The sequence below is a fragment of the Corvus kubaryi genome, unplaced genomic scaffold, assembly GCF_017639235.1.
Source record: "Corvus kubaryi isolate FWS band 111438036 unplaced genomic scaffold, C.kubaryi_AGA036_p1.0 37392, whole genome shotgun sequence".
NCBI classification, from domain to species: Eukaryota; Metazoa; Chordata; class Aves; order Passeriformes; family Corvidae; genus Corvus; species Corvus kubaryi.
In genome coordinates this window covers 3,509,352-3,535,548 of record NW_024581131.1, presented here as the reverse complement: position 1 = coordinate 3,535,548, position 26,197 = coordinate 3,509,352, and the positions used below count along the sequence as shown (strand labels likewise).

Sequence of the window (26,197 nt, the reverse complement as noted above, 5' to 3'; positions counted from 1 at the left end):
AGTATAAAAATATTCCATTGAATAGAAACAGTGTCTTGCCAAAGAGAGAGTTCGTAAGACCCTTAAGACCATATCTCAGTGCCTTCTACATGCAAAATATTAGCAATATATGATGTTCCTGTACTGTATTCACTGCAGAACTCTCCAGTTCACTTCAGTGCCCAGGAAGGATTCATAGTATAGTGGATTACTACCATATAACTTAGGGGCTTGGCAATTGGATTTCTTAACTGAGGCCCAGGTTGTGGTCATTTGTTACAATATTTCTGTACAAAGGAAGAGAGATGTCTGGGGTTTTTTGCAGATAAATGAGATATGACCAACCTCCAGTTTCTTGATCTCAGAGGTATTCGCCTATTACACCTTAACTTTGGAGCCAGAACAGTCCTAGCTATCTGGTATAATCACTAGTGTTCCAGAACAAATTTATCCCTTACACATGTATGTGCAAGTAAAATCTGAAGTTAACTGCAAGGGCAAGCAGAATTTGAAGTTAATTCTAAGTGGCTGTGTCTGAAGGAGAAATTTGGTTCTTGCACGTAAGAAGATAATTTTAATAGCTCTAGTGAGATTAGGTTTACAGTTCCACTGGACATTAAGGTGCAGAGTCCCTCCCTAGTTAAGAATAAATGACGGTAGAAGGAATTATGGCAGGTTTTAAGTGGCACAAGTAATAAGATTGATTAGGTAATCCAGAGGAAAGGTACTAGCTCTAATAGCTTTTGCCATTTGCAGCCCTTGAGTAGGAAAGATCTTTTTGGATTTACTTTACGCCTAGCAGATTCAGTAGATTTAAAATAAAAAGGCATCTTTGAAATCTCTCGAACACTTGTGTGTTGTTGCATTTGACGTAAGTTGGTGAGAATGCCTTCAGTGTCATTAGGCTCCGCTGATACACAGTACTTTTCCACTGGATTTACTCGGAGCTCGCGAATGTGTTGTAACGAGCTGCACTGCAGGCTGCAGTATCTGATTGTCATGCCAGGAGCATCACTAGCGTAGAGCTAAATAGAGATTGGTGAGGAAAGTGGGTCAGGAAACAGGCCTACTGTACCTGCAGAGACTGCAGAGTGCAGCGGCAGCGAGCAGAGTGTCCACAGCATGGCACTGTCTTACAAAGCATCCGAGAGGAGATGGGCTCAGCAAGTGGTTAGCATCGGATAGTGGGCATGTCTGGGAGCTGGGGATGCTGCTGCTTTTATCCTCCCTCCTCTCCCCTACTCTACACACTTGCTTTCCTGGGTGGTTTTAGCAGTGCCTATTTTATTTTTTTTCTTTCCTTCCATTAAAACATTCTTTCACTGCCAGAGGTCAAAACCATCCTGTCCTGTCCTGTCCTGTAAGACAGTCTGCTAGAGACCTGCCTGCTGTTTCATGTGAGACAGTGCTAGATGTTGCTCAGGACTCTTGGCTACACTTTCCAGATGTCGGAGAGGAAAAGCTAGGTAGGATGCTGCTCTGTAGACTTCAGTGTGGTTGTTTAAAAAGGCTTTTCCTAGTGTTTCTTGCTTCACTTGCAAAACTAGTCTTGCTAGAGGTGACATTCAGAATAAAATTACAGTACAAACAGAAAAAGAGCAATAAAAACCGAAGCATCTCTAAGCAACCAGTTGGACATGCCAAAATTACCCAAGAAGTGGAAACTACAAAAGAAAGGGAGAAAAAAAATTCCCAGAAGAGCCGTTATAAGAATTTTTGCTCAAGTGTAAGAGGAAATTGTGAAAGGAACCAAAAAAGATAATTTTGAAGTTCTTCTGTTTCCTCTGCTGACCGCCTTTGCCACTATGGAGCTTAATTGTTGTGGCTCAGAATAGTCCCTTTTTGTAAGTCTTTTGGTATACTGTGTGCTCGTCTGTGTCCTGACCTTAAAGAGGACATCTAAAGCAGGGGATGATAATAGACTAAAAAAACACACCATCGTTTTTAGCCTTAGAAATAGTTGTTTTCATTATCCTTCATTTATTTGAGAAGGAATACATTTCACTCACAAATATTTACTTGAGATTTGAGACCTAAGAGTAGGAAGGAAAGACAGAAAGGTAGTTATCTGTTTGGCAGCTGGGAAAGGTCCATACTAAAAGGGAATATTTTTCAGGAATCTTTTGGAGTCTGAATCTATTATTAATCCAGAAAAAGGAAGAGAATTGGGTTCAGAGGCCTTCAGACTTTAGGTGCCAAAGCCTGCAAGGTTCTTATGTTCTCAGCTTCCACTGCATTGCTAAATGGTGTAAATTCACATGCTTGTTGACTTAAGCAGAGGGATTACCATTGATCACGTTAAAATAAAAATTGAAGGAGAAATAAGGTAGCTCGATACTTGCTACCCTGTTTGTCTCAAGCTTTGGGTCTCAGAGACGTGATGAGAACAGGAGATGGGACGCAGGCATTTTGTGCTCAGAAAAGCAGGGTGGTGCAGAGGGCATGATCATGTGTCTTCAACCTGCTTTAATTAATCTTGGCTTGACTTGTTCTGCAGAACAGAACATCCATGCTGGTACAGCATGGACAGGGCAGATGGCTGTTCTGCCAGTAACTCTTCCTCATTGTGACTGTAGGGAAATCACTTGTGTGGAGTGGTCAGACCACTGAAGAATCTTCTGTTTCGTTTTGTGATGCACGTAGAATGATACTGAGAAAATGCCTGTGAAAGCAAGGCTTTGGTTTGTAAGCAGCTTGGATGCTCAAAAGAAGAGACATCCTCAGTGTCATAATTTCCAGACTGTGTAATAAATGAATGATAACATTAATAGCATTTCAAAGACAGGAGAATAAATGCTTCAGACTGAGACACCTTCAGTTGCTGTAGTAGCATAGACAGTTTAGGGAACTGAATATATTAAGATTCATGGATGCTAGCAGCATTAATTCTATGTTTAAATCTGAGAGCAGCTTTACTGTGATAATTCAGCAGTGTAATCAAAACAAAAAAAACCTTTCTTCGCTACTATGGGTGTTGCAGATAAATCCTGTGAATTTCCCAGTGCAGGTTACTGAAATGGACAATATTCCGTGTCACTGTTGCTTTTCAGAATCAGCTGCTCTGGGAATCCTTTGACCATCTCGTGGTTCACGTTCTGCCCTGCCTTCACATACTTGCAGATTTTTCTAACCTTCCCAATTCAGCATTTGTATAGTTCTGTAAGCTGTTCCAGCTCACAAGCCTTGACACAGGGAGCATAAACATAGAGGGGTAAGCAAACGTGTGCCAACAGTAGCAGTGACAGCATTCCCTGGCTTTCACTCTGAAGGGAGATGCCTTCAGTTCCTAAAAAGACAATTTACAGCATGTACCACATGGTGGACAAGATCACATAGTGCTTTATGTGCTATTTATGTTTAAATACCAAGTAAAGGTCTTGCCTAAGCTATCAAGGCTTTTCTTCTTAGTTGTTCTTTTATTTTGCCTTTAATCATGGATATGGAGTTAATGTGGTAATGAAAGGAGAAGGTGAAACTGTGTGTGGTCTTTGCTCACTTTCTGGACTTTGACTGGTTTTGCTGCCTTGTTCTAGGCCTGCAGTTGTGTCACCTGTGAAGTAGATTTTCTCCTGAGCAGTATTTTGCTGAATAGGAATACTAGCTTGGTCACAGAATCACAGCATGGTTAAGGTTGGAAAGGTCCCCTGGAGGTCATCTAGTCCAACCTCTCTGTTCAGGCACATTAGTCAGGATTGTCCAGATGGCTTTTGAGTATCTCCAGGGAAGGAGACTCTACGATCTCCCTGGGCAATCTGTTCCAGCACTCAGTCACCTGCCCACTAAAGAAGTTCTTCCTCATATTCAGGATGAACCTCCTGTGCATCAGTTTGTGCCCATTGCTTCGTGTCCTCTTGCTTGGCACCACTGGGAAAAGCCTGCCTCCATCTTCTTGACACCCTCCCTTCAGATACTGACGGACATTGATGAGGTCCTCTCTCAGTCTTCTATTCTTGAAGCTGAACAGGCCCAGCTCCCTCATCCATTCCTTATAGGAGAGATGCTCCAGACCCTTAACCATCTTTGTAGCCCTCCACTGGAACCACTCCAGGAGCTCCATGTCTCTGTTGTAGTGAGGAGGCCAGAGCTCAGCACAGTATGGCCTCACCAAGGCTGAGCAGAAGGACAGGATCACCTTCCTGACCTGCTGGCAATGCTCTTCCTAATGCCCCCCAGGACTCTACTGGCCTTCTTGGCCACAAGGACACACTGCTGGGTCATGGACAGCTTGTTGTCCACCAGGACCCCCAGGTCCTTCTCCACAGAGCTGCTTTCCAGCAGGTCAGCCCTCAGCCTGTACTAGTTATTCCATGGGGTTATTCCTCCCCAGGTGCAGAACCCTGCACTTGTCTTTGTTGAATTTCAGACAGTTCTGCTGTGCCCATCTCTGCAGCCTCTCAAGATCCTTCTGAAGGGCTACGCAGCACTCTGGGGTGTAACTCCTTTGGGTCAAACTCTTTTGAACAGAAATTTTATTTTGAAATAGGACTGTTACCACGAAAGGCACCCAAACCTCATCACACTTGTGCAGTGTGTTGTGACAGTCTGGATAGGAAAGAGCAGGTAGTAGCCCAAAGTTTTTGAAGCTCTGGTTTAAGTCATACTCTGCTGTTTTAGACACAGAAAGCAGCTGATTTTCAAAGATCCTGCTTGTCTTGCAATTTCCACTTGCCATCAGTTTTAGATGTAGGGTATTTAAACTCCTAGATATGTTATTTAACTGTGTTAAATTTTAATCAGATCTCATTTTAAAAAATTATAAAATTTTTGGCTCTCCCTGTGGAATGACTAAATCCTTTGACAATACTGCAGACAGGCCTGTAGAGGGGTTCTTCAGAACTCAGAATCTTTTGAGGTGATGTAGGGATTTTTGTGGCTTTTTTTTAAATTAACCTCTTCAGGCTTGCCATGGAGGTGAACAGTATGTTCATCCTGTTCAGTCCTGTCAACTCCATGTCACCTGTAAGGAGAGAGGCTGACCTATTTCTCTGGCTTTTCTGGGTTTGCAATTGGCTTTTAGTTTGCAATTGTTCCTGCAAGCAGAATTAAGCAAATTTCCACCTTGCTTTTCTTATTGTAGTAAAAGATGGGGTGTTTCACAAAATGTCCTTGTTTTCACATCTTTAAAAAAATTGCTACCTGTTTTGTTAAAAACCACCTATCAAAAACTTGAAAAGTTCATATTAAAACCAATAATTTCCTAAAGAAGCTTTTCAAAGTTTGAGCTCAGAGATGCAAACCCTTCCTCTCAACTTGTTGTAAGAATGCTTATCACAACATGGTGTTGGCCAAGAATATCTTAAAATAATTTAACTTCAGTTACTAATGGAGATGATGATGTTCCCAATGCTTTAGGTGTTCTGTCCTTGGTGTTTCTGACCTTGCAACTAAAACAGTCTCTTTGGAAAGTTGTATGGCAAATTACAAATTCTAATGTAGTTCCTAATTTCAGGCCCCTTGCACTTGTAATTTCTCCCATAACTAATATGCAAGCCTTTCTCCTGTGGTTTTGGATGGGAGCTCTTCAAAACTGCTGTTTTAAGCTGTATTATCAGTACTTGATCATCATTTCCCTTGAATGCTTTATTAACCTGTAGATGGCTTTCCCAGTGGGATAGTTGCACTGTTAGACTGCATTTTTCCTTGTGCCTCGTGTGCTACCCCATATGATTACTTGTCTTCAGAGTCCTTAATATCCTTATTGTTATTTTTAATTCTACAACCCTTCTGCTCAACCCTGGTGCTATAAATATGTGAGTAGGAGTGGCAGACTTCTGCTACAAGCTAACATTTCTCTTCCTTGTATTTTGCTTTTAGGATGTGTGTTTGAGTGATGAGGAACATTATCTTATTTAGGGTAGAGACAAAGGGCTTCGAGACAGTCCTAAACCTTGGTCAGAAGTTCAGTGAGGAGAAGGGGAATCAAGCTGCTTGTTCTCTAATGCAGTAGATAACTTAATATGCAAATCCCTGGTTTCATGATTTTGCATTAACTGTTAATATTCTACTGTATTTGAAATAAGGCTATTCCTGTTCTTCTAATTGGAAGTCCTCCTTTCAAATGGAGTTTCTTTTGCAGATGTGTTAAGGATAAAGGATGATGAGATTTTTTTTGACTTCTCCCACAAATTTCACCTACATTTTTCTCATGCTCCCAAATGTGCACAGCAAAAGGGTGCCTTCTTCCCCTTCTCCTGCCCTGCTAAGAGTTAGCTTCTGCCTACATAGTTTTTGCTTTTTCTCCTTCCAGTTTTATTCATTGAGGATGCCTTTCTTTTTAAGGGGTAGGTGTTCTTTTCCACCGTAGTTCAGAATTTGGTGCCTGTGATTTTGTGTGTCCTTTTCTAGCATTGCTTCTGATACCATGGTTCTGCCATGCTGCTGTATGTGTGAAGTTTCTAAGAGCACAAGGACCATTGTAATTATACAGTCATACTTTCTTAATTCAAGCTGGAGACTTTACTCAAATTATTCCTGCAACAGGAATAAGTTTTTTTGTGTGATGGCATCTTCCTTAGGCTACCCAGTCATGACTTTATATGGTGGAGGACTCAGCTTGTTCCTGTTTAAGTTGTTGGAATAGCTTCTTTTGTCTTGTGCTTGCCTGTTCTTCCAGAGGTGAAGTTAATATCTATTGTGCTGCAATGTCCTTTATTAACTGAGGGCCAAGAAATTTGAAGGTTTTCTAAAACTCATCAGAGCTAATGTGATTCTTTTCCCCAAACTGTCAAGACTTGGGTGTATAATTGTGTCTCTGCAGCTCTTGTAGCAGACAGTTTCTGAACTGCCTGTCTTCTAGAGGAGCCTGTAGCACTCTCCTCTAATGAAGCTCTCTGGTGTGGTGTGACAGCCATTTGCTGGGAACTATGTATACACAATTGATGCTGAAATTACTTATTGTTTGTCATAAAGATGTATTTCAGGAACATGCTGTTATCTTTATAGATGGCAAGACGTAAATGCAGGAAGAGTCCTATTTAATTTGATTAGTTTTGATTCTTTGCCAGCTTTTTGGATGTTTGTATCCTGTGAGCAAGTTGCAAAGCAGTTTTGTTGCGCCATTTGATTATGTGGGGGTTACTTTTGCAGCTTTCCAGTCAAGAGATTGCATGCCAAAAACTTGAAAATGCCAAAGTTTAAAACTCCTTTAAGCAGAAAGAGCTGATGAAGAAGTGTTTTCTCAAGTGGTGTTTATGTTTTGAATAAGTCCTTATTCTTTATTTTTTGGGAGTGACAATTGATCGCAGCTTAAATGTTTGAGTAAAAAAAAAACCAACCTTGCATTTCAGGGGGAAAAGATTGATGTGTTTTTGTTTATCTGAAAAACTAGGAGGACCGAGTGAAACAAGGTAAATAACTCACTGGTGTAGTTTAAGCTTGCAAATTATTCAGGGGCTCTTTTTTGTGACCAGTTTTTTCTCAAGAAACATGCTGCACCATATACTTTCACTGCCTTTTAACAGCGTTAGTGGAATGATAAAAGTATTTGTAAAAACAGCAGCTTAGATGTTCCCTGGTTTTATTTTTTTTCTTCTTCTTGGGGAGTTTTTTTTGAGGTGGTGATCACTATTAGAAACTGAAGTCCCTTGTTGCAGAAACGTGCCGTAGATCTTTATTGAAAGCTAGCAATTTTTAAGAAAACACAACAAAAGATGAAAGCACATTTGATTCCAACAGATCACACTTCTAGTCTGTCGTGAGGTGACAATATATTAGCTTGCAAGCTGTTGCTGTCAGATGGTGTGCTGGGTGGTTTGAGAGCCCAGTTCCCTGCTTTACTTGTGCAGTGCCTTATTCTTCCCTGTGGCGTGGCCGTCGCATCTTTTCATGCAGGCAAGCTCCAGACAGATGCAAGATGTTGTCTGATCCATACAGATCCCTGTGCTGAGTGGTAATCTGAAAGTAACCTTGGTGAAAAGCAAGCAGCTTTGCTGAAAAATTTCCCTGTGATGCCATTGCTATGGCAACTGTGTCTATTGTGTATGGGCTCAGCCGAGTCTGGCTCCTGGATGCTGCAGTGTGGAAAAGCATTGCCTTTAGAAGTGCCTCCCTTCCCCCATTTCTGGTGGGTTTGACGGCAGCAAAGGCTGATAAGGCCTCCCTTGTCAAACTCATCCTTCCTATTTTGCTTTTAGTTTTGCTACTAGTTTAGGCATACTGCCTAATAAGACAGAACCATGCTGAAAATGGAAGGGCTGCTGATGTCTGGCTGCATCTCAGTCTCTCTGTTGCTCTGTGGTGATAATCCAGGATGATTTGCAGAGGCAAGGCAGCAACACAGCAACAGGGCAAGGTATGTCCCCTTTCGTGCTCTGCAGAGGGAGAGGAGCCTTATGTCTGACAGTGAGGCGGCAGTCGTGAGCAGTGGAAGAGGACTGGAAAAGATGTGTGCTGCACAGTGGAGAGGAGCACACAAGGGATGCCAGAAAGGTGGGCTGAAAAGACCATTCATCAGCAGGAGCCTTAATTTGTGCTCACTGGGCAGTGAGCTGGCTATTCCTGATTTGTAACCATAAAATGTCAGCATTTTCTTAAACCAAAATAATACTACTAATAATAATAACAATAATAATGATGATGATGATATCCCTGTCTGCTTGATGGTGCAATTTTCTGCTACTTTGAGAGGGTGCTGAAGGGGGGTCCATCAACCAGAATTATCTTCTGCAATTGGATAAATATTTTTTTATTTTCGTGTATATATATATATATATACACATACACACACATACATACATTCATATATATTCTGCAGAACAGGCGTGTGTGCAGTCCTGTGTTTTAGTGGCAGATAACTGAAGGGTGCCAATATTGTGCCTTGAAGAGGCTTGAGAAGCAAAAAAACAGCCGTTGATGTGGAAGTGAAGTGGGAAGTAATCATCTGTAATTAATCTAAAATTTATTAGGCTGATGAAATGGATGTCAGATTCAGCATTCCCTTCCCTCAGCTGCGGTACCTTCCTGTGGGAATGTGCAGATGCAGTAACTGGATGTCCCTCTCACCATGGATAACAAACACATCCTGCTTTGTAAGTGAACCTGACAGAGTCTTATGCCTCAGTTTGGTGAAAGCTTTCACCCTCCCTGCTCTCTGTAGTTCACAAGGGCTTTAAAAATTCTTTTTGAATCAAGAGAGCCCCAGTTTTTGCTGCTGGCTACTGGTTTAATATTGCTGAATCCTAGAATAGGGCTCTGCATATTTTTATCTGAGGTTATCTGAGTGAGAGAATGAAGGTGACGTGAGGCGATGCAAGCGACATGCCAAACAATGAAGCTGTGCTTGGACAGCATCTGAATGGAAGCCAGGGAAATAATTTTAATGGATTGCCTTGCTACTCATTTTTCCCCCCTCCAAAAAAATCTTTTGTTATCCAAGTATATTTTTAGTCTTTTTTTTCTGTCTGGTCAACTGTTCATTCATGTTTGTGTTGAATACATTGTTCCTTCAGTTTTCAAGAGACGATGCCTGTAGTGACGGAAACAATTTTCTTAATTGCTGAGGCTGAGGTGAATGTTACTGCCCTTCATCCTGACCTGAAAGAACCTTTTTTCTTCAGGCAGTCTCATGAACAATCCAGCCTTTTATGTTTGTTACCTTCCTTTTAGTCAAGATGGAGCCTGCGTAAAAAAGCATGTGAAAAATCTTTCCTTTAAAAATTATTTAGGAAGCAAAATCTTTGCGCTCTGTAAATCATAGTCTTATACTGAAATTATTCTTTTTAAAGGTGCAGTGTAATTTTGAGCTTGTTCTTATTTCTGTTTGTTTTAAAATTAGCAGTGCCTTCTGTTCTCAGGAAGGTCCGAAATAGAAACTTAGTTTCTAAGTATGGGCTTACGTATGTTCCTAATAATAATAAATTTAGGGTTATGCTAAATATGTTCCTCTGTATGGGTAAGTTAGCAGTAGTAGTCTGCTTTCTCTTGTATACAAGGTTGGTTGCTCTTTGGTGAGGAACTGAGGATAGGAAAAATGGGGAAACAGTATATGGGAAATTTTAAAAAGCCTGATAATTTTCCAAGGCAGGAGGGGAAAAGAGAAACTTTGCACTCCCCTTTACTTTCAGTCCTTGTTCCTTTTCTGTTTTAGGAGATCATTTTACCCTGGCAGACTACAGAGTAAAGTCCACCAGGAAAATCTGCAGAATATTTTATTGCCTTGTTTTCACTTACAAGTGATCTGAAACATCTTCACACACTGTTTGCTCATCTATTGGCTCTTTTTCCCCAGTAACTTATCTCAGTTGTTCTTTTACTTGTGGGTGAATGTAGGATGTCCTTTCTGTGCGCACAGAAAGAAAAGAAAGCAGGAGACTGCAGGGGTGAAAAGAGGGGATGAATAGGAAAAGGAGAAGTAGTCCGTGAGAAGGAGTGGGTATGACATTTGCAGATGGTTTGCTTCACCTCACACAAGCAATGTGAAGAATTCAGCAATGAATGAATGGCCAGAATCGTCCAACATGTATGACAAATGATGCTCAGCAGTTGAATTACAGAATATTTTGATCCTCTGAACTCAGGAATGGATTGCTTCCATCTCCAGCAGTAGTCCTGTGAAACACTCTTTGAGCAACTGGAGAGGTGCAAGTTCTTTAAAAAAAAAAAAAAAAAAGCTTTTCAGGCATTTAGTAAGAAAAAAGGTTGCATGCTGTGTGCAAATATGACAAAGGTGTAAAGATTCAAAAAGATATGAAATGTAACAGACATTCCCTCACAGGTAAAAAGTCTTTTCTTGGATAATGTAACATAATCAAAATATTTTTCAGGTTGTATGATTCTAAAGGTATTATGGCTAACCAAACTTTCCCCTATCCAGTAAGTACCCACAGTGTTTCAGCACTAGGTTGGAAAGGCAAGCTGCTTAAAACTACCATTCCAGGTTTTTTTTGGCCAAGTAGTTGGGGATGAAGTGCTGCTTTGTACTTTGGAACACCTCAGATATTTTTGAGGTGAAATCTGCTACAGAAGATGATAATCCAATATATTGAAATAGTTGGAAAATCAGATATTGGTCTTTTTTTTTCCTGTCTGCAGTGGTTAAATGTGTTTTCAGTAATTGGAAGCGATGGACTTCAATTGCCATTGTTATTTGAAATGGTAATAGCAGGGCAGCTGTGCTGTGCAGAGACCGCCTCCATTAAGAGGATGTAGCTTTTATTTAGCGTGGATATTGGAGAGTCTGTGCAAAGAAGTAAATGTTTAACCCCATGTGCAATAATGGACTGGGAAGACAATGTGACCTCCAGCTCTCAAGTGTTCTGTGTCCAGGAATGGTGTGTTGGCCAGAGAATGCTCAAGTCAGAATGGCAATAACTTTGGTTACTGACAGACTCCAACACTCCTGATACTTGCCAGTGTGTAAACATCACGTGTGGGCAGGAGAACACACAGTTCACCTCCTGCACAACACAACTTGAGCAGTAGTTCTTAACTTTTTTGCACATGATGACCTTCCTTGTGAGAGTAAATCACTTCTGAAGCTGATTGACTGAGAACTCAAGGCAGATCAGGGTGGGTTTTTGTGTTATGCAGTGCTGCTTCAGTCTAATCAGGTTCCAGAATATCCAGGAAGGGGTTTCCTGTTGTTGTTATTCTTAGCTGGGCTGCATATTTTGTTATAGGTTAAATGAGTTCACCAAATGTCTGGAAGATTCTGAAATAGGAAGGATTGCTGCCTCTTGATTTCCAGCTAAACAGTGATGCCACTTGGAATTACAAGTGCACAAGAGGTGGGTGTGCGTTGTAATTAGTGGTGAAGTCTGGTGGGCTGTTGATTTTAATATAACCTGCAGTACTTTTCATCTGTTGCAAAAATGCTGCTACTTTATTAAAAGATATTAGAACTCCATTTTTGAGAGTTTTTGTATTTTGTATTCTGTCAAGTGGCATAGACTGTTGTATCAGATGAAGCTAGAATTTTAAAACCGCATATTATGTAACTAATATTTTACAAATTGGAAGGAAAACAGGTATTTTGAAGGGATTCCTAATCAGTATATTTCACAATGACTCTCTAGTAGTATTGAGGAATGTGTTCCTGTCTTCAGGGGTTATTTTAAAGCATCGATTCCTTTTTGTAATGAGAATATAGTACTGCTCATGAAATGCTATTTGAAAAATTGTCTTGTCTGTCTTGATGATTCCTGTGCGCTGTTACAGAGCCACCCTGTGAGAGCAACAGAAAAAATACGATTTAACAGTAGGAGGATAGGAGCTTGACTTCTGTGCATGTGGGAATGTTGTAATCTTTCTGAGCAGCAGGAAGACAGATGAATTAATGCAAGAAGTCACTGACAGTATCTCTGCCCTCCTCACCTTGGTTAGGTTAGCCAACTCCCTTCTAGTCTGTATCAAAGAACAAAATGCTCTCCTGATTAAGCCACGATGCAACAAAATATTTCAGTATGAAACCTTATGGAAAAAGGTTGTGATTGCAATACGAATGTCTGTGGTTACAATTTATTCAGGAAGAGTCAAATAGGTTCATAGGAGTGAAAGGGTCATTTTATATTAAAAGCTTCGTTACCTGTTTCTCAGTCATTAGCAAGTTGGAAATAAGAGGTTATAAGGGGTATCCAGGAGGTGGGAAATCCTTTCCACTCCCCTGAAAAGAAGCAAAAGGCACTGGCTGCTGCCTGGCCTGTGATCTACTACAGCACAAAATGACCAGCTCCATTTAAGAGGGATAGGAAAAGAGCTGTGATACTGAGGGTGAGTTTGCTCTCAGACAAATACAAGAGACTATACACTGTCAATACTAAAACATCTTAAATACGTCTGTTGGCAAAACCCTAGGAAGGCAAATTTTGTGTTAGTAGTATTTTCTATTTTGCATTTGGGGGAAAAAGCAGAAGTATCATAAAGGGATGAGATTCTCTTCTCCATACCAGGATTTTTTCAGCCTCTAGAGATAGAATTTTAAAAATCAAGGCTGAACCTTTTCCCTTCCATAATTTAAGGAGAGATGGCCCAAGTGCTGTATAGGTTGTTGATGTTAATAATTTTTTCCCAGAATGTCAGGTAAGTTTCAGAAGACTAGGTGGAAGACAATGCCCTGCCAGCATTTTAAAGGACCGAACAAAATGACTCAAATAATTTTAGGCCTGTCAGCCTGGTATTTGCCTTGGCTTAGTAATGGTGTGGCTGACATGAATTTTGATCAATAAAAGTTTAAAGGATGATGATGTAGTTGCTTGCAGTGAGTGTGTGACTATGGAAAATACATCTTGTCAGTCTAATGTGATACCTACTTTTTATGAGATAAAAGCTTGATAAATGTGTCAATGTCAAATGCAGACATAAGAAACTTGGATTTCTGTCAGGCAGTGTCCTGGACAGTGTATGGCATTCTGATCAGGAAATTTTAAAGATACACAATTATAATAACAAAAAAATGAAAAAGCCATAAAAAAATTATAAATTGGCTCTGAGAGGCCCTGGGAATATCACTGTAAATTGAAGTCTTTATCAAATATATGTTTCTAGTGGAGTCACTGGTATTAAAAGATTACCTGGATTGTTTGTGTGCTTAGGACTAAACTAATCTAATTTCTTGGTTTTTGTGTTGCAGTTACACATTGAATGGATGTTTCTGGTGAACTGTGCACAGTGACACTATATAGTTCCCCTGAGAGGTTCCAACAAGTTTAGAATCTCTCTGTATATGTGAACAGTCTAAATGACTCTTTTTGGTATCCAGAAAGATTTACTGTGCTGTACCTGACCACAGTAAATTTTGTCTGTCTCAGTCTTGCCCATTTATCAAGCTTTATGAACTTCTTCTGGAGTTTTGATTCAAGAACTCTAAATGAATTCACATTGCAGAACCTTTGCTACCCATCCTGTTCCCTTTGTAGGAAATGAAGTGAGAGAAGTAAGGAAGGGGGTCAGTAGAACTGTTACTTTGGACTTCTAGAGGGCAGACATTGGCCTGTGTAGGAGCCTGGTTGACAGAGTGCCTTGGGAGGCAATCCTGAAGGGCAAGGAAGTCAGGAAGGCTGGACATTCTTTCATAAGGGAATCCTGAAGGCACAGGGACAGGCTGTCCCTGTGCGCTGAAGAATGAGCCGGTGATAGAAGACCAGCCTGGCTTAACAGGGAGCTTTGTCTGGAGCTCAGAGGGGGAAAAAAGGTGAGTTTATGACCTTTGGAAGAAGGGGCAGGCAGCTCAGGAGGACTATGGGAATGTCATGCAGGGAGAAAATTTGAAGGGCCAAAGGCCAACTAGGACTCAATCTGGCTACTGCCAAAAAAGACAATAGAAAATTCTTTCTATAAATACGTTGGCAACAAAAGGAGGGCTAAGGAGAATCTCCATCCTTTATTGGATGTGGGGGAAAACATGGTGGCAGAGGATGAGGAAAAGGCTGAGCTGAGTAATGCCTTCTCTGCCACAGTCTTTAGTAGTAATGCCAGTTTTTCTTTGGCCCCTGAGCTGAAAGACAGGGATGGGAAGCAGAATGAAGCCCCCATAATCTAAGGGGAAATGGTCAGTGACCATTTAGACACACACAAGTCTATGGGGCTGGGTGAGATCTGCCCGAGGGTACTGAGGGAGCTCATGGAAATGCTCACTGAGGCACTTTCCATCATTTATCAGCAGTCCCGGCGCACTGGGGAGGTTGGCAAATGTGATGCCGAGTAACAAGAGTGGCCAGAAGGAGGATCTGGGGAACTACAGGCCTGTCAGCCTGACTTTGGCACCTGGGAAGGTCATGGAGCTGATCATCCTGAGTGCCATCACGTGGAATGTACAGGACAACCAGGGAATCAGACTGGGGTTCATGAAAGGCTGGTCCTACTCAACCAACCTGATCTCCTCTGACAAGGTGACTTGCTTGGTGGGTGAGGAAGAGGCTGGGGTTGTCCACCAAGACTTTAGTAAAGCTTTTAACACTGTTTCCTGCAGTGTTCTCCTGGAGAAGTTGGCAGGCCATGGCAGCTGCACTCTTTGATGGGTAAAAACTGGCTGGATGGTTGGGCCCGGAGAGTGGTGGGAATTGGGAGTTTAAATCCGGCTGGTGTCTGGTCACAAGTGGTGTTCCCCAGGGCCCAGTGTTGGGCCCAGTCCTGCTCAATATCTTGACTGACGTTCTCAAACCTCTTTTTGAATCTAAATGATTCTGTGATTCTGTAATTCAGCTTTTTAATAAAAATGCCTTTTTATCAGCTATGTAGAGTCACTTCAGACTTTTTTTTTTTTTCCTAATTCTTCTTTTGTGTCTAGCATTAGGGCTCAGTCTCTATTTGAGTACTTTCAGATGGTATTCTTATTTATTCAGAAGAGCTTTCCTATTAATTTTTGCATTGGACTCTTAGCAAGCTTACATTTTATTTATTTCCAGCAAGCTTGCTTTAGGGAGCTGTGCTATTAGTAAGTGCTACAGAAACAGAGAATCCAACACTGAAGAGCAGAGTTACATGATACCCTAAAGACATAAGCACCATTTATTTGGAGAGGTAAGGGAACGGACAGTCAGCAAAATTCATGGCTTGGTATTTTTGTACAAGGATACAGAAGCTGCATGCCTGCAGCTCTTCTGGAAAGTAAATGAACCAAGAAAATTCTGTCCTCAAGTTGAGGTAGTTGGTGTATGAAAAATGTTTTTGTTTTCCTCCGGTATTTATTTTGTCATATTTTAGGATAAGTTTTTAATGTGCTGGCATTTTTTTGGCTACGGGTTAAGTTGATAACATTTTTATTTTTATGTGCATGTTTGTGGGGGAGGGAGAGGTCAGTGAGTGTCATGCTGGAAATCAGGCAAAGATTTCCAGCCTTGAACAGCTGCTAGTCATCTTGAATAATATTTCCCAAAGGCATTGAGTTCAATAAGGGACGCTTCTAATGATATTACACAGTAGTAGTTCTGTACTTTAAATAACCTGCTCATTTCTTTCAAGTAACATAAAATGTTTTGGAAATTAAGTAGGTTTTTTTATTTCCTTCAATGACACTGTACTTATGTACTGCCAGTTTACACAAGCAGCAGTACTAAGGTCAGCAGGGCTAGCACAGAAATGAAAGCTCAATCCAATTTTGCATGAGAGCTTCCATGAACATTTAGTAGTTTCCCTGAAAATTAGTCTTCCCACATCCCAGGGCTGGAAGCTGAACCGAGATGTTTAACATTCTATCATAAATTTGGATTTACTGCTGGAAGAAGCAAAAAAAGCCTCTGCACTATAAAATAAGGGTAATATTCCAGAATGACATCATTAGTGGTATTATTTTGATAGTACTGCCAGGAGTTTTGGATGCAGTTATTTATGAAGGATAGCATGGGTGAAAAGCATGTGAAAGAAGAAAATACTGTAAGGATATTAAAAAAACCCCACATGCTAGAAAAGAAGGGTGAGCAAAGTCAGACCTGACATTGGTGGGGCCAGTTCCCTCTGGCCCTAAGGAAGTGGCAGCCACAGCCACGCTACAGCACTTGTCTCCTTTAAGGGGGTGTTTTAGGGACACTGTCTCTTCACAGCATCCAATTAGAATACCCTGACAGTCAGTTGTTTGAGGGTATGAACTTTATAAGAAGTGCTATTTTTCTTTTGAGTTCTGAAAAAATGCCAGGCTTTGTGCTATTGTGTAATCCTGCAGGCTGTGTGTCCCGAGTTCACTGCAGTGTGTTTGTTGTGGAGAAGAATCGTAGCAACACGTCTTGCAGTAACAGCACAGTTAGGGGAGAGCTGAGTTCCTGAGCGAGCTCAGTGCCCATGATATGTATGTTTGGTTGCTCTCTGATTCTCCCCAGCTGCGCTGAATATTCCAGAAAAGATTCCAAATGCATTAAAAATGGTGGACTGCTTTGCCACAAGGAATTCTCTTGAAAAAGTTAAAACTGCAGTTACACATCCACAAAAGGATGTGGTTGTTTAAGTGGAATTAAATGTTTTGTTGCCAGATAATAACTTGCTGTCATGACTTTTATTCTAAGCCTATAAAGTGATTGATAATGATATATATTTTGACAGAATGTTTTTCTAATCATTGTTTAACAGAACCATTTCATTAATTTCAGAGTACTAGAAATTAGCACATTCAGATAGATAATGATGACATTTATATGCTAGAGTGAACTTTTGTCTTTTTGTTGTTTTCATGTACAGTAGCATAGAAGAAAAGACAGATACCAAGTGGGTTTTTTGCATGCTACAAGCTGCAATTCTTGACCTGAAAACCTCAGAATAATCTGATCATAAGGATGTGTGTGTTGATGGTAGAGACAAATCAGTGTATAAGGAGGTTTTGAAACTTTGCATTTCTGTGGTGTTGGTTTCTTTAATTTCTTATGTCAAAATGGTGTTTGTGGCCTTAAATAAAGAGCAAACCAGTTGTAGCCCCCAAAGCCAACCCAAGTAGATTGTAAGGTACTCATCTTAGTGCCTTGCATTCATCTTAGGAGAGAGTGGCACTGAGACTGCAAGGAGCTGGGAATTGTGCATGAAACAATCTAAATCAGAGTAATTTTGAGACAAATGGTGAAGAAGTTCCCTTGGGTAAAACTGTGCATTTGCTGAAGACCCCATTCCTCTAGCTCATATCTGGATGTCTGTAATGTTAGTGAGGATTTTGGCCTTGTGGGATTTTCTCTGCACAGTCATAGGTTTAGGAGTACATACACATTAACAGGGCTGCTGTGATGAATGATTTCTGTATCAATCAGAAGGGATACTTTAGTCTTAATTTTCACAATATAATGAAGACTGAATGGAGAGCTTGTTACAGGAAACAAGCTGAAATTGAATGACCATGACTTGGTTAGTTACAAAAATGATGAAGGGACAGACAAAAAATGGTTTGTGGCTGAGGTCTTGATTACAAAAATGGAGAATTTTGATGGACCCATGAGGCTGAGGGATGTGAAAGTGGCAGAGCTTGATTTTCCTGGAATGAAAGATGCTAATGCTTTCAGACCCCCAAGGAGGGAAGAGAACTGCCTGAAGAAGGATACAAGAACTAATTGGAAAATCTTCAGGCAAGAGAGAAGAGCCAGCTGACCTTGCTGACTTGTAAGGACTTTTATCACACTTGTTCTGGCTACATTCTTGTCATTCTACTAAAACCTAATCCCATTGAGTGTTCTTACTGAGGTCTCAGCAGCTTTTGTATTGTTCTGGAGTCATCTAAAGATGAGGTTTCTTTCATTGGTGGACACTGATCTTACTTTTACTTACTTTTACTGTTGATGTCCTCAGTCTTTCCATCCTCAGCATAAGGCAAACAGTCCATATTTAATTTTTTCAGTGTGACCAGTTTTTCAGTGTGACCTCACTTGCCTTCAAGTAGACTTAGGAGGTGCATGTGGGTTGCTGTGATGTAAATCTTCCATGAAAATGTTGACTGCTTTAACAAGTAGCTTTTCTTTCTTCTTTTATTTTCATTTCCTGTGCCTGATCACTAATGACAGGGTTTTGGGGTTGTGGTGTTTCCTGTCTGATACTAAAAGATTAGTTGCTTTTTGGTATGTGGTTTTATTTTGGCTGTTTGGGGGGGTTTTGTGCATGTGTGGGTGGGCTTTTTTTGTTTGTGAGGGTTTTTTTCTTATTGGTGGTTGGGTTTTTATGTTGTTGCTGTTTGTGGGGGTTTTTTTTTTCCTTTGTACTAAACAAATGTTTCCATCTCATGCAAGCAGTTGAGACCCAAGGTGTACCAACTGAATCACAGAAATGCAGCTGCATCCTGATAGCCACAAGAAGGCATTCCTGGAGATGTGGTGCTCAGTTAGTGGAGAGCAGAGCAATTTCTCATGTGATTAGTGTCACAGAGAGGGAATGTGTGCAGAGACATACATACATATGTCACACGTGGCATGGAGGGTGTAAAGGCAAGCTCTTGGTGTGGCCAGCTGGCTTTTTGGTGACTGTAAGACAGTTGGCAGGGCAGGATATTGAATGATGGAAGATGGGGCTCTGAAAACAGTGGGTGGAGAAGCAAGGGAAATGCTGCATGGGGGAAAAGCATTTTGTGTCTTGTGCTACAAGTGATGCAGGCTTGGAATTACTTTTTGGCATGGAGGGCATGGATCATAACTCTGGAAGGTACAGAGAGCTATAAAATCTTTCTTTGAAAGCTTACTGCATCCTAGCAATGTCTTAATGCTTCCTCTCTTCCTCCATGCTTGCAAAGGTCCACTTACATGGCACATTAGCTTTTGGTCAGGTGTGTTTTGAGAAGGAATGTTTTCTTCCAGACCTTAGTACATGGGCTCAGTTCAAATTCCTCTGAATTTTCTTGTTGTAGTGGAAAGTGAAACTACATAGAAACTAAAAAGCCAATCACACAACTACAGAAAAATCTGCCTTAAGCAGAAAAGAAGATTATTAGATTAATGGAAAATGTCTTGTGAACTATGGGACACTGGGCCTCTTTTCACCTGCTGCAGCCAGCAGCTAGGAACATGTTCTGCATTAAACTGAACTTAGTCTTGTGCTCGCCAAGGAATGTGACTAGGTTAGCAAGCTGCTTTCTTATCAATCAGGAGTCAAATGATCCAGAAGAGGAACACAGAGTTCCTAGTAAAGGATCATTGGAAGCAGGACAGCTTTGCTAATTAGCTTCCTTTTACTTTATTTTTACACATCAATAGAATTCTGCATACAAATGTAGTTGCGCTGAGTGTGTCAAACAGTACAAATTGTAGTTATACACATTAATCAAGGACATGGAAGAACAGCTCCAGGAGAGAAGATTCCTGTCTTACGTAAGCTTTGATCTGCAGTCTCTCGGTCACCTCTTCTCCTTCCATTAGGACTTTTGATCTCAGGAGGAATAAAATTTGCCATCTTCTGGCCCTGGCAATTTCCTTACAGTGAAATTTGTCAAAAGACATGAAACACCATCGCTAAAGTCCTGGATAAAAGTACTTATGTGCCCACCCTTTCAAAGGTTTCTTTCCCTTGGCCCCCTGCCCTCTCTCACCCAGAAAATGCTTTGTTGCAATTAGAAAGACAGAAACTAGAATCTGTGTGCAACTTCAGCATCATATCTTCATTCATCCTTAAAAATCTTCTTTGTACATCATGCTCTCATCTCTAAGAAGTGATGGTAGCCTCCACAGCCTTTCATGTTTTTGAGAAATAATTGGACTGAAGGGAATTGACATGCATTTATAGGGTGGTGAAACAAAAATAAATGGCATTGAGGTATTTTTGTTGTTCTAGCTAAACACCCTGATGTTGGGATGCTTGTGATTTTTTCATTCTGCAATCCCTCTTGTGAGTCCAGCTCCCTGTGCCTCTTCCTTGCACCCTCTCCTGTACTGTCCCTTCCCCTCTGCTGCAGTGGGAGGTTGACTTTGCCTGCAGTTCTGATTCCATCTGTTTCCTGGTGGGTTGCACAACAGATCCTCAATCAAAGCCCTGGGGTTACAGAAAGAAAAGAAAGAACAGCCTCGTGGTCATGGTACTAGCCTGAAACTGGGATTTTTATACACTTTGTCAGACTTGTTTTATTACAGTGCTCAGAAATCCCTTAGGGGATGGTTGACAAAAGGTATTTTTGTCTCTTAATTACCTTTTGAAATCCAAGGGAGATTGTATATCTAAATATCCACAGGAGTCTTGTCCTGTATATGTTTGTTTGCTGTCTGCAGAGGTGAGATCTCTATCCCAGACAGAAAAGGTGGTGCTCTGTCTGAACTTTCTTCCCTGATAAACATCTTCTTTAGTAGATAACATTCTCTTCCCAATATGCGTACATATATTGTCTTTTATATGTATACACATACGTATATGTGGGAATGCTTATGTAACACGTACTAAACGGCAGTTTACTTCTTCATGTAGTGCTTTTAAGATAGAAAAATATTTTAATCTTAAGTGAAATATTTTCTCTATTTTGCATGACCCGCTGGTTTTACATTCAGTCAATTAATTTTTGTTAGGAGTGGGCCGTAAGCATATAGGTAGGCTGCAGAAAGATGTTGGTGTTTTGCCCAGAGTTCGTGGTTGCTGTGCTAAGGTCTTTCCTTGCAGCTTATGTCTGTGATTATGCTATTTATCATACTATTTATGATTAATAAAATGCTGGTCGCTTGGCTGCTTATACCACGCGTGTTAAATCTGGATGGATGGATGGATCCGAACCACAGCCACTGCTAGGTAGAAAACAGCTTGCTAGCACACAATTTAAGGGAGGAAACAAACAATCTATGTATGGTTGAAAGAGCACAGATAATAAGGTAAGTAAGTTCTGGGTGAGATGGTCCCTAAGCATTCTTTGCCTGCCTTATAGACATTTGTCAAGTGCTTTGAGATCATTTATATAGAGATCACAATATCCTTCACAACTCTTCTCAAATTTCCCTCCAAACTGGGAACTTTAGTGTGAATTGTGTTCTGTGCAGGGGTCGTGTTTCTTAAGCTCACAGAATGCTTTGCTCAGTAACAGTCTCTCTGCTTTGTCATTAAGATTAGTGATTTTTTTTTCAATTAAAACGTAATGTAAAATTATTGCCCAATTAGAAGGCATTACTGTGTGTTTATAAGCATCCCTGAATGTACTTACCCATTGGAAGCATGCAGATGTCTGTTGGAATTTAATTTCTCTGCAGCACAGTGGGGGTGGGGACAGAAGAGAAGTAGCCAGAAAATTATAGTTGCTGCAGTAAATACCAGGCTTCTCCCAGTGACCTGCACTGACTGCAGAGCTTATTACATCTAATGTAAGCATAAAACATCTGTTCAGCAGTGCTGTTCTCTGGCTGGTCTGTATTTGTACCAGCAAATCAATTATTCTTGGCTGATTGTTGCCTGTTGTGGGAAGTCACGGAGAAAAGGGGGTGCCACATTTTAAAGTTTATTGTAAGAAAAATGTTGTGAAATACCTGCAAGGCTTCAATGTACATTAAGCAGTGGCAACCTTGCTTCACCTCTATGGTGTGGTCCCCCTGAGCTCCAGAGGCATAGGTGTGCAGGCCAGCAGGAATCCTGTGGGTGGATGGTATAGCCTGTAGCAAGGAGCATAGATGATGAACAAGGTGTTCCAGGAAGCTAAATTTAGAGTCCTGTAAGGATGTTTTTTTTATTTGGGGGTTCCTACAAAGTCAATCTGTGTTGTCAGGTGGTGACACCCTGTGATAAGGCAGAGGTGTGGTGAACCTTGTGCTCTAAATCAAGCAAATTCTACTTTGGAGCGCAGAACTGCTGCTGGTACCCGGCGTGTGCTGTCCTTGCTCTGGGCTGTCGAGGGTGAATCCACAACACTGCCTTCAGCAACTTGTGATTTTGCTTGGTTTCTGTTGTTGTTAGCAAAGCTGGCACTTCACTGAGGTGGCTTTTACCCCCCCAGAAGAGGTGTTTGTGTGCTTTGCAGTTTATACCCCATCAGGCCCAGAGCTGCAACGCGTTGGCCATGAGTGGCTCCCATGGGGGCAACTCCCCAGCACTGGCCAGTTTGTGTAACACAGCCATTCCTGGCCTGGTTTGATTGACTCCCTCACACCCTGATAGCTGGCTAGTGGGAGGCTCTGAACAGTGGCCAGGGTAACAGCTACATGTGCAAAGCTGTTTGAGATTGCCAGCGTTCTTTTATCTGGTTTGCAGGCTCTGTACCTTGCTGCTATTGGATGTAGGAAAAAAAGTGCTGCTTTGTTGGGGGAGGTTTTTTACAATCTAAATAACACCTTGTTCGTGTGGGGCTTTTTTTTTTTTTTTTCCCTTTTTTTAATGTAGTGTTTCTGGAGTGGGTCCTGGCAGTGTCAGCCACCAGCCCGAGCAGTTCTTTTGTGCCGATGCTTTTGAATCTCTGCCTATGTCAGTGTATTTCCTAGGGAATTAGCCAAGATTATTCACACCTCAGATAACATTTATTCTATTAGCAGCAACTTCAGTGCATCCAATTTTCAGCATTTGGTGAAGAAGAGAATTCTGCTTTTTTGCTAGAAAGCCTTTGCATGTGTTTTCATGTGTGGATCTTGTTTCCATGGCATCAGCTTATCATCTTGAGAAGCACAGGTGGGAGCGTTAGCCAGTAAATGGGCATTAGGAGTCAGCCGTGCTCCTGTGTAGGGCTAGTTCTTGTGGTGAGGATAGTGCTGTGGGGTATGGCAGTGATTGATGTATTTTAATGGTTGGGACTTGGAGCTTTTCCTGTCTGCGGTATTGTGGAATAAAAGACTTGATGCAATCCTGCTAGTGCTCTTGCACAGGCATTGCTTTTCCTGCTGCTTTGTCTTGATTTTTCTGAAGATGAGCCCATGCTGGATTGTGAATTATTTTTCTTGCCCTGTTTTCCCAAATGCTTTAACGTGTTGTCTCAGCACCCCTGCCCTAAGGAATCTTTCTTTTCTTCCTTGCCATTGTTGTGTTGGGATGGCTTTGCCCAAATGTTTTCATGTAGCGGTTGTGACATGGGTGGATTGTGAGCAGTACTGATTGTGGTGTTCATTTGTAACATGAGTGCTCAAGCTACTCAGTGTGCCAGTCTTGGGTGTCTCTTCACCAGTAAATACTCAAGCACAGTGAGCTGAGCACGAGGTCTGTTTTATTAACTTCTATGGGTTTATGTTCTGCAGACATGGAGGTGATTATAGCTGTTTCTCTGGCTGTAAAAGCTATAAAGCTATGCATGCACAGAACCATATAAACTTTTGATGGTATGGACTTCTATTTTTTAATATAATTGAGCATATAGTCCTGTATTATATTTTGCCATTGCAAATATACTTTAAGAAGAATGTGCTTATTAATTTTCTCCAGCTTAGTAGTAGGTATAATGAGCAAGTAGTTGCAAGACAGTGAACCGGATACAGGATTTTGAGGGGGTTGCTTTTATTTAAATTAAAAACTTGAGGACACTCAGCAGAGTAACCTTGTGTGAAGTGAAGTCTTACATCAGCCAATTATGCCAGTGGTGACCTTGCAAAAAGAATTCTGTGGGAGAGACAAACCCTTGCAGTAGGACAGGGGCCTGCTCTTGGTGCTTGTATTATCATTGTTGGTGGAGAATGTACAAAAACTCAATACATTAAAGCAACTTAAACATCAGACATGTTCACAGCAGCTGCAAAGAAGGATGAAAAATACGCTGACTATAAGTGTGCTTTGAAAAGAAATTTGTAACTGATTTCCATCATTAATGAGCTAAAGAAAGGGTTGAATCCTAGGGTAGTTTTTCTCCGTTCTGGGCAAATGACCGTGGGGATCATATCATATCAGGTTTAGCACACTGAGCCTGTATACTTTGAGCAGTTCTTCATCTGGAAAAACAGTAGAGATATGAGATATGGAGATCTGCATTACCCTTTTGATTCCCTGCTATCTCTGTATGGCTTAATCTGTGTTTGCTCTGTGCCTCTTGTTGGATCCAGTGGGTGTTGTCAAGGGTGTGATGTTTTTGCGGAATCGTGGCCAGTCTTGCTTGAAAGGAGTGAAATGTCACTGGTGACTGCATTTTGAAAAGAAAATACCTCTTTATTAAAAAATCAAACAAACATGCACCCCTGCCACTGAGCCCCTAAGTGAGGCTACAAATGAAATTCCATTTAAGAGTGAGAGTGCTTCAACCTTGATTTTGCATCCTACAAACTGTAGTTGTTTGTTTCAGGTTAATTTTTAATTTCCTGTCATAATTGTGACTGTCTTCCTACTGGCAAGCAGGTTCTTATTTAGTCATTCATATTTCTTTTTCAGATCGCATGTGGTTCAGAGCATAATCTGGCAATAGTTGGTAAGTAGCTTAATTTTATAACAAATCCTCTCACCTTTTTTTCATTTTTAGTAGCACAAGATGAAAGAAAAACGTGCACATCAAACATACTGAATGATTACAGGCATTGTATGCAGCTGAAAGAAGGAAAGGGACATATGGATGTAGAGGAAAAAGAAGAAAAGAAACTGGTGACAATAAGTGGTGATGATGAAAATGTGGCCTTGTAGACCAGCCCCTGTAAGGAGAGAGGGGTTGATGGATGTAACAGGAAAATACATTTGCAAAGTGCTACAGCCTGTTTTAGATTGGAGTCATTGCAACAATTCAGGCTGTAGATTCAGAATAGCATCTGAGCTTGACGCTGGTCAAAAGCATCTTTGTTTAACAAGATGGAAATTATTAACATGGAAATTATTGGTGGAAAAAAAAGTCCTGGGTCTCTTGTTGTTTGAAGCTTGGAAATTCTTCAAAATGTCAGTCAGTGGTAGACAGGTTCTTTAGTGCATTTTAGCATAATGCAGCTGTTGTAATAATGATGGAAGCACTAGGAAGCTAATGTCGGTGGAGAAATTGAATTTTGTGTCCTAATTCCAGGAACAATCAGATTCTTGCTTTCATGTGATGAGTTGATAACTGAAGTTTGATACATGATTGCTATTATTATATAATTACTTGTTTAGGAACATTTTTAACTGTAGATTTTTAAGTGCTTTATAAAGGAGGTCAGCATAATTATCCCCATTAATAGACAGGGCAAGACAGATGAAGAAAGGAATTCTATGCTAATGAGAGCTGGAAATGAAACAGCACTCCATCCACATGGATGTTTTTGATTGCTGTGACTGATGTGTTGAGATGTCACATAAAGAATTTCCTTAATTTTCTAAAGTGTGGTTTGACAGAGGTAGAGAAAAGCAGCTATTTGGTATTCAACCTGCTTTCCATGCTCTAATTTTTCAGGTTTTGTTAGGAGGTCATAAAGGTGGCAGTTTCTGTATTTCCATATCTGCTGTAGTGTTTTTTCTAATTATCTTGCTCCAGTTAAACCTTGTAGTGAATTTGTTAACTTCTATTAAATTTATGGCTGGATTTAAGAAAAGATTTTTCCCTTTGCCTTCTCCCTGCTTGTTCAGTGTCACATGCCTGTATTAATTGTCAGGCTGGTGCTTCTGAATGTCGACTGAAGAGCAGTCTTGTTTCTTGCTGAATTGATGAAGTAAAAGTGTACTGCTGGCAGATTCATCCAGTGTGCATGAAAGCAAAGCACTGAGTTTGAACAACCTCTCTGCTTATGTCCTTTTAAGCTTTCTGCCTTCTAGGCAGAAATCTCTGGAAAAAAAATGGGTAGGGGAAAGAAATTCTAGAAGAAAGTTACAATAAACGAAGAACTTTGCATATGTAAAGAACATCATGTGCCTATCTAAGCTGTGTGCTACACTCACTGAATTCAATGGGGAAATTATTAGTGCTGGAAGCCAGTCAATTTTATTTTAAGGACAACAGAAATGTGATGTTGCAAATTTTTTTGAACTAAAGAGCTACAATACAATTTTCCCTGAATTGAATTTTCACATA

General features: G+C 40.8%; 1 protein-coding gene across 7 annotated transcripts in view; it reads left to right on the top strand.

Moving 5' to 3' along the window:
- Positions 1-26,197, top strand: part of SERGEF (secretion regulating guanine nucleotide exchange factor) — a 142,090-nt gene that overhangs the window by 54,636 nt on the left and 61,257 nt on the right. For 5 of the 7 annotated variants that reach the window (XR_006017820.1, XR_006017819.1, XR_006017818.1 and 2 more), the window contains one exon: positions 24,604-24,640. The exons of 1 other annotated variant lie outside the window; for it this stretch is intronic. Coding sequence is in view for 2 of the 6 variants with exons in the window: in XM_042038759.1 (XP_041894693.1) it covers positions 24,604-24,640 (37 nt within the window). In the remaining 4 variants the exon portion in view is untranslated. Of the gene's footprint in view, positions 1-11,594; positions 11,703-24,603; positions 24,641-26,197 lie in introns of all 7 variants that reach the window. One more of the 7 variants, XR_006017821.1, reaches the window with a different exon arrangement.